Below are 17419 nucleotides of genomic sequence, written 5' to 3' on the forward strand. Positions count from 1 at the left end.
CGGTCACGGCAACGCAGGGAAGAGAGGGGGAAAAAAAGGCTCGACCGAATCTGGCGTCACCAAAATAGGCTTGATTTATACCTTCTGGTTAGTGTGGGAATGACCAAAATCAGGAGGTTTTCACCAGGAGGCACGAGCAAGAGAGGAGCGAGCCATCCAAGTGTTGTGGAGGTTCGAGCCAGAGCTGAACTTTAACCCCGACCTTTTACTTGTCGCCCATCAGTGGGAGAAGTCGACTCACAAGATTAGACCCCAGGTATGTAGGCCACCTCCTTCCCACGACACAACCCAAATTATCCAGACGGAGCTCTGACATTTGAGCTCTTTATAGCCCCTTATACTTTATTTCTAGTTGCAAACACAAGAAACCAACCAAAGACAACAGAAACATCACTTGTTCGGGGAATTCGGCCCCACATTAGCATAATTTGAAATTCTGCATAAGATAGCTGATGTTTCTGCCTGCTGCTTCAGACAGACGGGTCAATTAATCATGCCTGACTTGAGCTGTTGTCATGATGAGGAGGAGCAGGAGGAGGACGAGGAGGAGGAGGAATGCTCCTCTTCACTCTCCTTTGTCCTCAAGGATAATTGGGACTGATTTTCACCTCTGACTGTGAGAGCTCAGTGTTCACTGATGAGGAAACACAAATATGATGTCAAACAAGCCACACACACACACACACACACACACACACACACACACACACACACACACACACACACACACACACACACACACACACACACAGGATCTCAACGTACAGCTCAGTGTACGGACAGGGACTACAACACGCAGAATGCCCATTATCTGTTCCCCAGAGCAGGAAACTTGTTTATTTGAAGTGCAGTGTCTCTTAAAGACATTCCAGCATGGTTTTCCCACGCCAAGCGGAATGTTGCTTGAGTTGACAGTGGTGGATGAGCTTTAACGCCTCACACTCGAATGACCTGAAAGAAAAATCCCTGTTTTTAAGTCACAATACATAACAAACATTCCTCTGTTACATGTCCAGACATGTTATTAAAGCCTGTACAAGGACACACACACACACACACACACACACAGGGCAGGAAGAGTGTAAGTGTGACCTGACATAATGTTGAGTTCTGAACCATAATAAAGATCACACATGGGTTCAGATTCATGTTTTAGGAAGAAACGTGACCTCTGCGTGTGGGCGGCTGCAGCCTGGCAGGATCAGCGTTGCGTTGCACTGACGGCTCCCCGGCTGCATCTGGACAGATGTTACAAGCCGCACCGCTGGGGTTGGAGACAGGACACCAGCGCTGACCTTTGAAGAAGGGAAGTCTCCAGAGTTGTGATTCTGGAAATCAGTAACATCTGTGACAGCCCCATGATGGGCGACCTTGACCTTTGACCTACGGGTGTCATTATTGAGATCTGAGGGATGTTTTTCACAATGGCGCGACCAAGGAAACACACACCAAAAAAGGGAAACAGAACAAGCTCCACGGCTGCCTCGGGCACACAAAAACATGCAGGATCATCCAGCCTCTTTATCACAGACAAAATTTAAAAAACCCAACACGGAGCTACCCTGAACTCTGGCTCCAGAATAGATGTTATCAGTGAAACTGCTGCTGCCAGACAAGAGGTCTGATGAAAGAAAGTGCTTGACTGTCTGTTTACGCAGACAGTCAAGCACTTTCACACACACACACACACACACACATGCGCACACACACACACGGCAGCACAGTTTCTGCAGGATCTCCCATTAAAAGCAGGAGACACACCTCCTCCCTCTCTCCCTCCCTCGTTGTCACCCCCCAGCTGCCAGTGAAGGGCAGTTTTGTGCCCTGCAAGACCTGGCTGCCTGATTTACACCCTGCAGGTGTCTGCCATGGACAAGTGCACGCTTGCATGAAACCACGCATGTGTAATGTCAGACGGAATCAGCCTCTCTGGCGTGTTTGGCTGGAGCGGAACGCTGAGATGAATATTTCACACTTCAGCTCTGTTTATTCTGCACTGTTTAACTCTAAAAGTCTCCTTCTGTTGTACATTATGTATTGTTCTATATATAATATAAAGCTCTAACCCCGGCAGCCTCTTCTCGTGGCTTGCCATCTGATCCGCTGGATGTTAGCGCGTGCACGGTTGCAGTGTTGCACCATTCGAGGTGGGTTTCAGCCAGCAGACGTCAAAGGTGACGGTTGACAGTGTGATGCAGTAGAAGACACCATCAACACCTGTGTTGTCTGTGCAGAGCCGACTCGCAGGAACCACAGATAACCTCTAGCGTCGGTGTGGTTGCACACAGGCACAGTTGCACACGCAGCAGAATGCAAACGCCACCAAAGCTGTTCTCTACCCTTTGTCGGGGTGATGAAAAGCCGGTTTAAACCAAACAGGTAGAGCGGCAGAAAACTTTTTTTTCTGTTTTCTTTGTCCGACTCTGCAAATCGAATCTTTGCTTTTGTTTCTCGGCACAAACCGTCTACCGGTACGAGCTTCCTGTCTGAGATGAGCCTTCCGCCCCTCGCATTCATCACGTCGGAGCAAGTCTCCTCTCGCACGTGCTCAGACAGACAGGCCTGATGGGGGGGGGGGGGGGGTATAAAGAATGGAGGAGAAAGTGATAAGAAAGGCTGAGAGAGCTGAATCAGCTCTTCCTAACACTCATCCCAGAACCCATTCCAGAGTTTCCTCAGGGGACTGTTAGGTTCTTGAGGTTTTATATCAGGACAGACAGCACATGTAATAGGAATTCAATGACTCTCTTGGTCCTGGAGAGAAAGTTGCTGCGTTTTCCACGAGCGAGAGGGCAGTTTTCTTATTTGCTGAAGGGAAGGAAGTGGATGAATACCAGGAAGTGGGGTTTAGTGAAAAGGCCCCGATATCTGCGGTGGCCTTGGTTTCCGGCGCCACAAACGATTCAGGAAAAAAGAATGCTGTTGCCTAGCAACACTGATTAGAATTAACCATTCAGAGACCTTTATCGGCTCAAGACTGAGTTTGGGAGTGCCCTGCCCTTTGGGGAGGTCATGCATTATAGCGCCTGTAGAAAATTGGGGGGTGATGTGTGTCTGGATATCAATTAATTATTCAGATGTTAGATTTTGAGCTCTGATAACAATTTTTCTGTTAGTTCTCTCTTTCAGTCTAATTTCAGATGAACTGAGAGACATCCTGAGTCATTCGCTCTTTCATGTTTGCATGAAAACAAAAACTAAAGGCTTATTTTGGTTTCATGGGGAGGAGAGAGCCAAAAAACCAAGAGTTTTTTCTTCTCTTATACAGATAAATGATTTATCACAAGAGTGAGCTAAGTTCTTCAATAATACATAAGGTATCACTTTCTCCTGCAGACCGTGTGCCAGAGTCAAAGGTAAAAAAAAGCAATCGTCAGCATAAAATGTAGCAGCAATCATAATTTAAAAAGAAAATATAGAGAAAGATGAGAGATCTTTGGGAGTGTTGCTCCCACACCTCCACCAAAGCACCGCATCAACACGTCGCAACCTTTTTTTTCCCTTTTTTCTCAAACCCCTGTGAGCTCAGCAGACTTCCAGTACCGACTTGCAGTAAGAACGACAAAGTCTGTATAAATACACTGTGTCACGAGACGGAGACAGAAACCAGCACAGTTATTAATCAGAGCACTGATGCAAGGAGGCAGGTGGGAGGAAGTGTGTGCGTGCCTGTGTGTGTGTGCGTGTGTGTGTGTGTGTGTGTGTGTGTGCGTGTAAGGCGCTGTCTCCTGAAGGAGCCATGGTGGGACTGTTCCTCCTCTTGTGCGTTTGTTTTTTCCAACACGCTGTGGTTGTGGCGCCGGCGCAGGTGCTTGTGTCAAAGCAGGAATTTGCCACAGACCTCAGGTTGTTGTCTCAAAGCCGTTGGCCCGTGCAGAGACAAAGAGAGTTCACGTTGAGCTGAAGCGGCTCGGGCTTGTGCATTCCTCTCATACCAAAGGCCGGCCAACACCAAGGTCAAACAAAAGGAAGACATCTTTTACTTATTGTGCGTTTGTCCAGGAAATCCCATTTGTGCACAGTAAAAATGTCCACTTTATGTTTGTGTCCACCTTCAAACTGGCTCTCTTTAGTGTTCTGACATCTATATGAAAGATTAAAGGTCAGCACTAATTATTTGTTATACGTTTAAAATACAAACTCACAATCTTCATTTTCATCCTTGTCACAATCATCCTGTCCTGACACAAACGGTCCATAATGACCCCGAATGACGAAAAAACAGGAAGCAGATAAGAATAGGTTTTGACCTCAGACTAAAGGTTCCTGTAGGTATACATTGACAGAGCCTTAAAGAGACGCAACCGCTGCTGACATCACACAGACAGGAAACAGATCAGAGTCAACATGTCTCAGCTCCCCTGGACGCCCAAAGGCAGGAAGTCAGCCGGTGAATAGTCGCGAGGGGGAAACGTGAAACGCTCAAAGGTTTCTAAACCAAATTTAAAATTTAGATTTTATGAATCAGGGCCGTTCTTTCTTCTCCAGCAGAGCTTCTGGCTGATAACTGTTCTTTCTTTACCGAAGGTCGGTACACAGACAGGAAGTCTCTGTCTCTTTGTGTGTGTGAGACAGCTAGCACACAAGGCTAATATGATGCAATCATTCCCTCTGAAAAGGAAGATTAAATCAGACATATAAAGACTGGAGCACGAATTAAATATATCTGTTGGTGTGTGTGGACAGGATGTGCTGCTACACCATCTCCAAAGCCCCAATAAGCATTCTCTGTATGCCACGGGACTACTTCAGTGGTCATCGCTTAGCCAGCACCACTCTTGCTCTCTTTCTCTCACACACACCCTTACACACACCTCAGTCAATACCACAAACGGAGCATAGCCAATTAAGTCAGATAAGCAGCCAAGCTTGGGGTTACTGGAAGCAGACAAAAGGCTTTTGTGGAGTGGCTCCACATTGAGAGACACTGGTTGAATGTATGGGAAAAGAGCATGCATGCATACATTACTGGTAACCATTGCAGATCAGTGAGTCACACAGTTGTCCCTCCTTTATTTGCAGATACTCAAGATAAAGACTGTCATTGCAATTATGATGACAAATGAGGAATGTTGAAATCTTGTGGACGTTCTCACAGAGTTTGTCATCAGAAAATCCAACAGAGCTTTCACCAAACTGAAAAATGATTCAGGAATGAGATTATTATGAGTGCAATGAAGATGTTTTGTGTTTCCGTCTGGTTCCACACAGCTCATCAAATATATGCAAGACTATGCAAACACATGCTGACTTGCATACAAATGAAGGCCCGCTCTGTTGATGCATCCACGCCCCAATCCAATATCACACTCCTGATCCGGTGCTCACTCATTCCTGAATAATGCAGAACAGTTTATTTTCTCTATCACAGACACCTACATTATATCTAACAACTGCTGATAAAACTTCATCAAGGTGGTGAAGATTTTAGAAAAATCAAAATGAATTTAAAAGACCAATGAGGACCAAAAAGGTGCATTGTTTGTGTAATACCACATTTGACCTTGAGAGGCAGTAGAGAGAGACAACATCCCTGTACTTGATCCTGACATAGCAGCACCTGACCAGCCATGTTAGCCCCCTTTTAGCAGTAGCAAACAGACGTTTGGATCTCTTTTCCTGACAAAGACGATGTTTCAACTGCATCTCTTGGAACTTCTGAGTGGTTTCAAGATCCTCTCTTGCTCAGATAAAAACTGAGAAATGTAGATGTAACCTGGAGAACCGTCTCCCTGCTCTACAGCGCTCTGTGATGCTGACAGATCTCATCACCACCGCTGGGAGAGAATGTTCAGGATTTATGCTTTGGGGACGCTACTGTATGTGGGCAGCTGGACAACAAAGTTCTAGATTTAATTAGTGGTGTTTGTGTTATTTTTCCTTAATGTGTGTCAATGTAAATTGAAAAGATTATTTATGATGAGTGCAGCCATTTAAAATAATCGTAAAAGCATTTTCTGTGCATCGATTTGCTGTGCTGCAGGATGGCAGAAGACAAATACCCCTGCAAGACAAATACCCCTGCAAGACAATACCCCTGCAAGACAAATACCCCTGCATCTCCGGAGTCCTATCCATTCACATGATATTCATGCTTGTCAAGTATGCTGGTCGTTGAGCTGGTGTTTCCATGTGCGCTTCAGAAGCATTGATTATTTTCCGTCACACTGCAAAATGCTCCATAGACATTCGACCATTTCCAAGTAAACATAAAGTGAATAAAGTGCCTTCTCTTTTCCAACAAACACAAATATCAGATAGGAAGTGAGTGAAGATGAATGCGTCCTGTAGCCAGTGACCTTTAATCGTCTCTGTTAGTATGTTAGGAACTCTGCGAATCTATAAAAAGCAGCTCTCAAACTGCACATCTGGGCAGTAAAACATGCATCTCTCGTTGTCACATTATTTATTTAGCCCCTTGGATGAGACAAGTACGCTCAATTATCTTAACTGCACAAGAAAAATCTCCGTATCGGCCAGAAGATCGTATCTCCCAGAAATAAGTCGGAGCTGAGTGGAGTCGATTAGACAGAGAGGGTCTCTTTCCTCTGGATCATCTATTATTACTGTAGCTCCTGTTTGACTGCACACGTTCCATTTTCCGACTCACGATCCTGTCAACCCTGTTTGAGTGTGTTCGACGTCTCTTTGACTATTAGAAATTTCCACCTTTCACAAAAACAGCGAGATCGTCTGCATATGTTAGCAAATGTCATTCCAAATCTGACATTTGCAACGGGCTTTACATGGTCAGATGTCTATTTTTAAACTTGAGGGTGAGACTTGTGTCAACTGTGAAAATCAAAGAATTCTAGCTTCTCTTCACAGCCAAATATGCTGCCCAAACTTCCCTGATGGATCCATCTTGAAGGGTTCCTGTGGAAGTGACAACCCAGCTTCTTATGTCCTGCATCTTCGCCTGACTCAAACTTGAGACTAGCAACAATGATTGAAGTGGGTTCACATACTTCTGCCCCATGACTTTCAGCTCTCTGTGCCTTCAGTATAAACCATCATGTGTCGTAACCAAGACCGAGAACACCAAGACCTCTGAACGAACCGTGGATGAAACTCTGTCTTAAAGAAAACAGGAAAAACCAGCACCTGCGACCGTTCTGTCAACAACTGAGAAGAGATCAGTGATAGCTGGTGTGATGTGGCTGTAGCCACCATATACACACACTAATGCATTAATGCACACTAAACACACACACAGTAACCAGACGGGAATTTCTGGTCTCCCTCAGACAGGTGCTTATTAAGAAGGCAAAGCCCTCCTTCGCTTCTGCTCCTCGGGCCGGTGTGGTGGAGGTTAAGAGACTGAACATGAGCGGCACTAGCGAAACAAAGACAGAGGGACGATTCTCTGGACCACCCACCTGTATCAGAAACCACGCTCACCAGTTTTTCTCAGACAATAAATCAGAAGTGGACCAAAATCTGCCCCATCTTTCCAATTTGCTGAAAATGAGTCCAAATAAGCAGTAAATTTACAAACAAGGCAGATGAAATCAGGGCTTTCTTAAGTTCCAACATTTCCTGGGACGTTCTGGAATTCAAAAACAGATGGGATGAAATGCTTATAATTTTCAACAGCTTTGAGATCTGCCTAAAGGATCTAAAATGTTGTTCGACTCTGCAGTTCTGCTTTAGATGTGGCTGCTTCATGTTTGTTGCATTTAAATGGTCTTTAAATTGCTTGAAATAGAGAAAAACATCCAGGGGGGTTCCTGTGGCCATTCGTAATGGAGAAGTTTTTTGGGTTTTTTTTTGGAATTAAGGCTTGAATTTCCTCAGTGGGACTTTGCTTTATTATTGGAGTCCCAGTTTTGGGAAGATGGCCGCGTGATGGTTTCCATACCTTGGAATCAAAGCAAAGGTCTCTCATCTTTGTTATTATGCAGCTTTACAGCAGCAATTAAGTGCAGATGGGTGCTGACTGTAACTCATTAAAGCCTAGCTTTGCGTGGCCCGTGGGCATGTGCACAGAGCCAGAAAACCAGTCCAGCTTCTGCAGAGCACAGCGGATTAAAAGCATTTTATTTTATTTTGAAATACCCTGTAAAATATCCCCACCTCTGTCCCTCCATCCAGTACTAATCTCTGCATTTTAATCTGGCCCTCTAACGTCTGTGTGAGGCAGACGGGGAGCGCAGGTGCTCTCATCGGCTAATGCAGGCGCCGGTAATGTGATCTCCTGGGTCGACAAGATGTAACCGAGTGGTTTCCCCTTTCAGCTCTCCAAATCCCGCAAGACCAAAATTTGCATTTATGAAAAGGATGCAAACTTGAGCCCTGCACGGCTCAATTAAACTGTTTGTTTCAATTTTTGGGGGGTCTTTTGGTGTTGTGGGGAGGATCTGCCCACAGAATTCTTCTCCTGCGTCACATTTGTGGAGGAAGAAACATAAAATGTGTTCGACTGTCTTTGTGTGTGTATATGTGTGTGTGTGTGTGTGTGTGTGTGTGTGTGTGTGTGTGTGTGTGTGTGTGTGTCCCATCAGCAATATGTTGGCAGGAAGTGCCAGATGTGTCCCTGCTACATTATAGATGATGGTGGAAAAATAGTCGGGGGGAAGGGGGGGGGTCAAGTCTGCCAAATATTCAGTAATTCAGTGACTTTGAGTCATCAAACCTTCCTCCTTTAACCTTTCCCTGCATCCTTCCGCATTTTCATTTTGATAAAAAGCTCCATCCTCAAAATATGGAAATGAAGATATGTGCAATGTGCTTAAGTGTGTGCTTGGAAAAGCCCAAGATGGGATTGCAAAGGCAAGTTTAAATCCTATTTAATCCCCCTTAATTCAGAGCCCCATTTTCTATAATCAAGAAGAAAAGGAATTCCGGAAACAAAATAGTCCCACATACTGGAGGTGTGTGCTGATTGACAGCAGCTGCAGGGTGACCCTTGAGCATCTACTTCCTCTTTCTTCCACCAAAAACGACTGTCTAGCGTCGATGAACACACACACACTGGCCCCTGCGGTGTGTGTTTGGTCGCTTTATTCGACAAGTTCAGATGTGGGAAATGAGTCCTATGCGGTCGATGATGTCCTTGTCTTTTACGCTTATCTGACTTAATGTTCTGAGTGCAAGACAAATTTGCTTTGGGGCAATCTGGAGTGTCATGGCAACACAGACCACAGCTTTGGCCGCTCCAGTTATTCCCGATCTCTTTCCACTGTTTTCATATCCAGCTGTTAAGTGAGAATTAAAATGTCTTTCTCTCACACACACACAAACACACACATTAACTCTAAAGACCACATGAGAGCAGCGCATGAACGTTGTTGATGACGGTGATTAAAATTTGGTGATAATTATCACTCTAATGATGATTACAGCAGCCTCGGCGTGATCAAGGCGCGAGGAGGATGTGTCGGCTGATTGAATGCAGATGAGACGCCCCAGCGAGAGCGAGCGAGGGCCCGAGCGCTCTTCTGTGTGTGACAAAAAGATACGGCAAACATATTTACCAGGCAGACAACGGATGCAAACAAGGTTTTTTGCATCATTTTTTGTCTTGAGCTGTAATTAATTCACCACATGTGGGGAATAAATCTTCCTTTGTAAGATATTAAGAACTTTTTTTTATCTTTAAGTAACTTTGAGCCTTGTCATCCACCACATCATTTAGCACATGTTCACATGTGAATCTATGTGCTGTTAAATATTCAAGCCCCCCCCTCCCAGAATTAAAAGCGGAACCCAGTTTTGAGAGAGCATCACGTGTGAATGCAGCGTGAGCAGAGAAATGTGGGGTATAAAAGAGGAGGAGACGTATTCAAACAACCAGGACAAGAGCAGCTGGAGAGCTGTGGTGGAGCAGGCTGCTCAAAGGGAGGAAGAGAGGTGCACGGGCATCACGTCCCTCTCTGAGACCTGTGAACTCTTGATGCAGGTTGTTACCTGCTGCTTGGATGAACAGAAACCTACTGTTGAGAGCTGCCAACCCCCCCCCCCATGCCTCCGCCCTGTGCAGCAGGAGCACAGCAGCGACGTGAGAACCCAGGACTCTGCAGAATAAAAGGAAAAGGGGAGCCCAAAAGGAGTTGTTTTTTATCTCGTCTGAGCACAGAGTTATTTCTGAAATCGCGGCACGCGATTTCGACAGGCTGAAAATATCCCCCTCTTGTTTACAGAGAGTCTGTCCCACTTTGTCACATGCTCCCCCGTCTAATTCCTCTTTTGGAATCTCACTCTGTCTGCTTGAAACCACCGATGTAACGAGCTGAGATTAAGAAGCTCATCACAGACAGCCCCCCCCAACACATCTGCTACTTTAATTACATGTCAGGCTGCCTCTTCTCTGCTCAAAGATTGTGTTTCTCATATGAGTGATCTTAAAATCAAATTTAGTTTTTTAGTCAACATGTAAATAAAAGTTCATCTTGGGATTCTACCCTATTCTACCCCTGGGATGGTGGGCATTCTACGGGTTCTCTTAATAATAATGAAACGTAAATGCTCATAAAAGCGTCTGCCATTTGCAGGACTATGTTTCATTCAGCTGGTTAAAGGCTACTTTGAATGTTTGTAACGTCATGGTTCAATTTCAAAATAAATGAACTCTTGTGACTGACTTCTACTATTTTATTTTGAGTCTATATTAACAGTGTGGGGATCTGACTCAACAAACCTTACATAATGTCATAAATAAACAACCAGAGAGGCCCGCTTAGGGTTTTCAAAGGTTATCTGATGAATTTAGAAGGAGGAAAACTAGCTGCTCCAGGCTAAGCTAATTAGGCCTGAGAAATCTTTACATATTTTTGTTGTCATGGTGAGTAGAATCAAGGTTCTACGCAATCAAACATGGACTTGCAAACATAATTAGCAAGAGCATCCAGGCATGTGAAGCGCGAGACGGCTGGAAAATCTTCTGAATTCTGAGTCTGGAGTATTTGACATGATATGGAGACACGCTGACCTCCGAGAGGTCGACGGAGGGTGAAGCATGGAGGTAAACAGTAGGGGGAGGTGAAGTCTGAAGAGAACTTGTGTCTGGGAACCAAGTATGATTCACACACTTCTCATCACCATGCAGCTCAGTTCCATACGGAGCCTCAGGCGCTTCACTGTGAGGGGGGCTTTAATGGGAGCCCTTTGAGTGTTTGTGAGTGAGAGTTAAAAAAAAAACCTCTTGTGATCCAACAGATCAGTGTTTCTCTGGTTCCTTCTGACTAACCAAGAGCTCACCGTCCCATTCATTAACTCTATTGTTCATCTGAAATAAAAGCAGAACCAGCTGAAGGGGAAGCATGAATCCAACAGAAGAGGACGCGTGACAAAGCAGATCGGTGTGTTGTCATCCAGTACAGCAGCTGATTGGAGCTCCGGAGAGCGACAGGATCGCTATATAAATAATCCTCTGAGCGGCTTTGAAGAGACAACACAGAATAAGCTACACTTGCTGTGCGCTCTGGTTTCCTGCTTTTGCCTCTGGGGACGCAGCAGGTGCAAAGGTTGAAGCAAAAGACGGACCGGGCGGGACACCCGACAACATGAGAGCAGCTCTGAACTAAAAGTTCCGAAATGTATGGGCACAATTTGTTTGTCCTTGTCCGATCTATTAGTCCTATTAAACGGGAGCGACGCTGACAATGATGAACTTTCTGGGAAACCTGACCAGACTGCACGGTAACGCGACCCCGCGATATTTGTGATCTCGTGAAACGAGAGATGGGAGTCGGGCCTTGGATGTTCACTGGCACATAGCGCACGTCATTCCTGTTGGAACACATGCTGTTTGCCGTGGTGGGAAAAATGCTCGGATGTGTTCAACACATAAGCCCTCAAGTTACTGATTGCTAAGTTCCCATTAAAAAGATTTGCCACTTTTACCTTTCAACAGCCAAACAACAGTAGCCTAAATTCCCCATCACTTGACATGTGGGTTTCCTTTGGTTTTCTTCTGTATCCAGCTGAACAGGCTGCAGCATCAATCGTCTCTCAAGGCTTTGTTGACTTTGTCGGACTTGTTGTCGACTACCTGAAGACGCTTCATTGTGCTGAGTTGAGTGAAGCGCTGCAACATATAGACAATGTATCTCTAGAGGCTTAAACGCGTGGACATAGTGTAACCGTCTATATATTTGTAGGCTCAAAGCTGCAAAAGTCCCTCCGTCTGAATTTGCACGTCTTGATGCAAATAACTTTTCAAAAAAGCAGATTTTTGCATATTAATAGCTTCATATTAAGTGACGTGAAGACAACTGAGTTGGCATTTTTGGCACATTTCTAAGAGTCACAAATCTGGCAGCTACTGTGAAGCTTCAGTGGGAGAAAACCTGTTTTACACCACATCATTCCGCAGTTTACTGAAATGTATACAAATATTAAGAAGAGCATGGACGGTCGTTGTCGTGCCTCAAGCAAGTCAGTTTGTAATTTCAGGTTTGGCTCGGAAAGGTTGGATTTAATCATCTCATTTGGCATCAACCCATGAGAAGATTTCTGCAACTGCGCATGAAGAAAAAGCACGTGCAGAGTTAAATGACATGCCTAAACTCAAAATAAAATATGGAATCCTACAAGTCTTAGTTTATTGGAATTGTCTGATCCCATGAACTTACAAATTCCCCCTGTGTCCGACCATGATAGCGGAGTCTGACCTGAGCATCTGCAGACAGCTAATACATCTGCCAGATGGCGGTGTGTGTGTGTGTGTGTGTGTGTGGTGTGTGTGTGTGTGTGTGTGTGTGTGTGTGTGTGTGTGCGTGCTCTCTGTAAGTATTCCAACAGAGCAGCACAATTCCAGGACAAACAGGTCAACGGTGTGCATTAGGTTTTAGCATTAGCCGACGGCCAGATGAACTGCCAATCACAAACTGACCAGCTGGTGCGTCTCTGTTCCACCGCCTGGCTGCATAAAGCAGCTCTGAACTCTCCAACATGTGATAACTTTTTACCCCTTATGTGGATACAATCACTGGAAAAATAACCAAAACCAATAAATAATAACCAATAGAGAAGCTGAAATAGCTGAATAGCTCCATTGCAGTGATTTTCTAAAACATCTAATTAGTGTTTGCTATTAATTTAAATATGATGTTGCTTGGTCTTTTTTTAACCACACATGTTTGTGTATAATAGAAAAAACCTTTCATTTCCACCCGTTTTCTACAGCAGACATGACTTTTCTAGACTTCTCTATCCATAAACAGAGATCTAAACCCCCTATTAAGTCATGCTTAAATCAAACTTTAAGAATGCATGACGCCTCATCCTGTATTTTGGGTAAATTAAGGAGAGATTACGTAAGAAATCCCCCCCCCATCTCTGTAAACAGGCAATGTGTGTGTGTGTGTGTGTGTGTGTGTGTGTGTGTGTGTGTGTGTGTGTGTCATAATCTCAGAGTAAACCTGTAGGGACAGGTACAGGAATGCAACGATGGAGACTGTGTGATAGAAAGTATAAAGGGTGGGTTTATTTATTGTTTGACTTGTGTACGTGCGTGTGCGTGTGTGCGTGTGTGTGTGTGCGTGTTAGGATGAGGTGCGGCTCTGTCTTGCGTTATCTTTGCATTCCTGACTGCACCTACTCCTCTACATGTCTGCCATGGCAACGGCAAAGAGAAAAGGCTCTAAATCTGACACCCGCCTCTCCCTTTGAGACACACATGATTAAGTCCTGGTGCCTGGCTCTCAGAGGCATACAGTTACCCGAGTGTGTGTGGGGGGGGACCTGAATTTTCAGGTTTAAAGATGGACTGCCTGGAGAGAAGAAAGTGGGCCCCGAGGGAGGCGGTTTACTCGCGCCGTTTCCGACAGGCAGTAAACAGGCTGAGTGCGAGCGGGAGTTCATTCCCTTTCATCTCTTATTTTCAGGTGCCCATTGAACAGTTGAACTTTAATTTTCGGGCATTTTTCTGCACAGGGAGGGAGGGCGTTGAGTCTCAGCTGGGGACTGCAGTGTTGGAGTGATCCCTCACATGTGGGCCAAATGCAAACGAAACCCTTTTGCTGTCCTGACAGGATATCGTTTATGGGGCCTCCTGCGGTGATGGAAAGTTGCACACAGACGCAGAAGGAAAGCAGAGTGGCTCCATACCTGCTTGGTCAATTAGGGCAAATCCACATGGTGAGAGGGCAGCGCTCTGACTTTAGGAGATCTGCTAATGCGAAAAGGATAATTGTTATTATTTCTTTGGAAATATGGAGCACTTTGACAGCCTGATTTGTCACACCACCAACAGATAATCCTGTTTCTGTTCCTTTCTTTTCTCAGATTTAATAGATCCATTTAGCAAACCAAAAAATATGAACACCTTATAAACCAAATGAAAATGCCAAGGCCTTTTCATGGTACTCTATTTACTACACTGGTTTTGTTTTGTCATTGAAGATTAAAGAAATACCCTACCCTAAATCCTACATTTAGAAACTGGATGAGGTTGTGCAGCAAAAAAAAGCTCCTCTGGTAAATTTGAATAATCTATTAGCAGAGTTTTATATAACTCCATTAAGCTGGTGCAAATTGGATTTAGAGGGGGGATTATGATACTGCTGGACCTGAGTAATGCTTTTGCTAACCATGATCCTATCTCTTTACATTAAAACCTGCTTCTCTCCTCTTGGAAATTAATTTAAAAGGACTCTGAATGTACTAATTCACTGAGCCGGAGGCGGTAGCTGTAGCTGATGTATGCCCAATAGAATTTTTGTGCAAACAAAAATGTGTGCACGGAGTATATACAATAATAGATCAATTCAGAATCCTGCAGATATTCCATGTTTTTGCATTGCAGAAACGGTGCCGATGTCTTCGCATGCAGAGCCGTCGAAGCAATCTCAGATTTCACTGGCTGGTCTCCAGCAGCATCCTTGCGTCGCAGCGTGAGGAGCCGTCTCTATCTCTTCTGCAGCACTCAGCAGCACATCAGCAAACTGCTAATTCATCAGTGCGGAGAGCGTGGCGGGGCTAACGCTAAGAGCCTCTGGTTCCCTTCATAATTGAAAGGAGCATCATAAAAAGATGAACAACTTGGATGGGATGCACAGACGACCGCAGCCTTTGCCGCAGCAGCTCAGCATGCTGAGGGATGACATTCATTATTTAGCACGCTTATTTATGGATGTTGCCTGACTGAACTGGAGTCAGTGCGGAACAAACAAAGAGGATGTTCCCCTGATATCAGACGGAATCTACACTCCCACTCAGCAGGATGGACTCCTGGCCTTCTAAACAAGCTGTTCCCCTTCCTGAATGTTCGCCGTGCGGCGTGAACCAAACAGGAAACTGCATCGAGTGGAATTATTACCTGCTCCCTGTTCCCGAAAATACATTTGGAACAACTGGGAGTTTTCCCAAATTCAACAGTTGGTCTTGAAAATGAAACACATCCTGGATCACGTGTGCTTAACACACTGCTTCTGTGCACTGTCGCTGCGCCACCATAAATCACTGTTTCTGATTCAGTAATTTACCACGGTCCAATGAATGGAAGAGAGCAAACACAAGCAGGAAGCTCGCAGCTAAACTTCCACCGGCTTCTGGGAGAAAATAAATGATTGCCGGAGGACACATATTTGAGAAAGGCCGCTCCTCCTTCTGCAGTTTGATCAGAAGATGGGCAAAGAGGACGTGCTGAACACACATAGGTCAACAATGACAAAATAAAGGAATACAGAGGTCCTGGAGGGAGAAAATCCAGAGATGAAGGCCACAAAGATCAGCTCCCCACCCCCAAACTCCTGATATTGTAGTCTATTATACGTCCTATGGCCGTCCGGAAAATATAATTATTTGATGTCAAAGGTTGAGAAAGGCTTTGATCATAGGGTTATGCTCTAATGGTTGGCTTTGAAGATTACAACAGCATAAATCCTTGAAAATACAAATTTACAAAAATTTCAACCTGTTAACCGTAAAAGATGTAACCTCTGAGCCGTCCTTGGGGAAAATACAGAGTCACGTATTTGTTGTTCCCAGTACGTGCTATGCTCAAAACAAATAATCTAACTTTAAAAGCTGCAAAAAATGCAATACGCATAACTCCAGAGGACACGTATAAACTTATTCTGAGCCGAATGTGCTTGACCACCTTCCCAAAATGTCTCATCAGACTGACCCATGTGAACATGTTGGACCTCAGTTGCAATCAGATAATCAAGCTGCCCGATAACTTCGGAGTCTTCAGGTCTCTTACGCGGCTGGATCTACGCAGCAACAAGCTGCGGTCATTGCCCGAATCTATAGGTCGTTTGTCTCAACTGACCTACCTCAACGTCTCCAACAACTTCTTAACGTCAGCAGGTTTGCCCCCCTCCATCGGTTCTCTCGCCAGCCTGAAGACTCTCAATCTGGGGCTGAACAAACTCGACAGCTTACCTGCCACCTTCGAAGCCTTACACAGCCTCGAGGAGTTAAAACTGTTTTACAACAAATTTGTCGTTCTGCCAGACTTTCTGAAAGCCCTCAGCAGCCTCACTAAGGTGGACCTTAAAGGCAATCTGCTCGAGGACCAGGAAGAGTATGAGGACGTCAGAGAAAAACCAGAGCCGGTAGAAAAATTGATCCTGGTCCATGAGAGCATTCTGTGTAGGAGGTGTATTAAGAAATGCGGAGGGCTTTGTGCTGAAGGAAAGGCTGGAGAAAATGAAACAGAGGAGGATAGAATCTACCCGGGACTGATGGTGCCAAACTCTGTGGCTAAACTCAATCAAGATCAATGGAGGATACGGAAGAGCTGACCTGGAGCACAAGTGAATGTTTTTTTGTAATTTTTTGCAATTCAGCAAGGAAATGAATGATGGCTGACACCATACCACTGTTGCAGCCATGTTTTGGAGACATTTGAGGTGTTCCCCGCGGCTGCGTTCACCACTCTCTCCTTTTGCTGCCTGTAATGGGAACCAGCAGGGGGTCCCACCAGGCTCATCAACGGCACCATTGATTTTTCTTTTATTGGTCTTATCAGCCCTACCACGGTGAAGAAGAGCAGCGGCAGGGAGGTACAGCAAAATCAAGGGTCACTTCCACAGAAGCACATCGTCCACGCTTCAAGTGCATCTTTGCTGAATAAATAATCAAATTGTTGCCAAATTGTTGCCTGACTTAAAACTAAAGTTATATCAATACAAATGAGACCCTCATCAGCAAAGTGCTGTCAAACTCATCCAAATATCCTCCAATATGAAGTCTAACAAAAAGCCTTAGGGTCAGGGTCAGTGGTCAACCCCCCCCCCCCCACACACACACACACACACACACACACACACACACAGACACACTAGCTGGTCTGGACAGACTGGTGGTGGAAACTCATTAATTATCCGATCGGGGTTTTTAGAGGTGAGGGCGGCCCAGGAAGCTGGGAGGACATCAGGGACTCGGTGGTTAAGACCGGTGGGGACCCGGCTCAGGGACTCGGCTCAGTGACTCGGCTCAGGGACCCGGCTCGAGGACCCATAATCGA

The 17419-nt window shown here is 45.1% G+C and overlaps 1 protein-coding gene across 1 annotated transcript; it reads left to right on the forward strand.

The window, feature by feature from the left end:
- The first annotated feature begins 15766 nt into the window (after positions 1-15766).
- Positions 15767-17046, forward strand: LOC130517420 (leucine-rich repeat-containing protein 18-like). The gene has a single exon (XM_057019284.1). It carries the CDS (start codon positions 15942-15944, stop codon positions 16692-16694), a length of 753 nt encoding a protein of 250 aa, XP_056875264.1. The 5' UTR covers positions 15767-15941; the 3' UTR covers positions 16695-17046.
- Positions 17047-17419: the final 373 nt, after the last annotated feature.

Source organism: Takifugu flavidus, chromosome 20, assembly GCF_003711565.1.
Source record: "Takifugu flavidus isolate HTHZ2018 chromosome 20, ASM371156v2, whole genome shotgun sequence".
Lineage (NCBI taxonomy): Eukaryota > Metazoa > Chordata > Actinopteri > Tetraodontiformes > Tetraodontidae > Takifugu > Takifugu flavidus.

Excerpts from the sequence above, each read along its gene's own strand:
- LOC130517420 (XM_057019284.1), top strand. The coding sequence starts at position 15,942 with ATGCTCAAAACAAATAATCTAACTTTAAAAGCTGCAAAAAATGCAATA.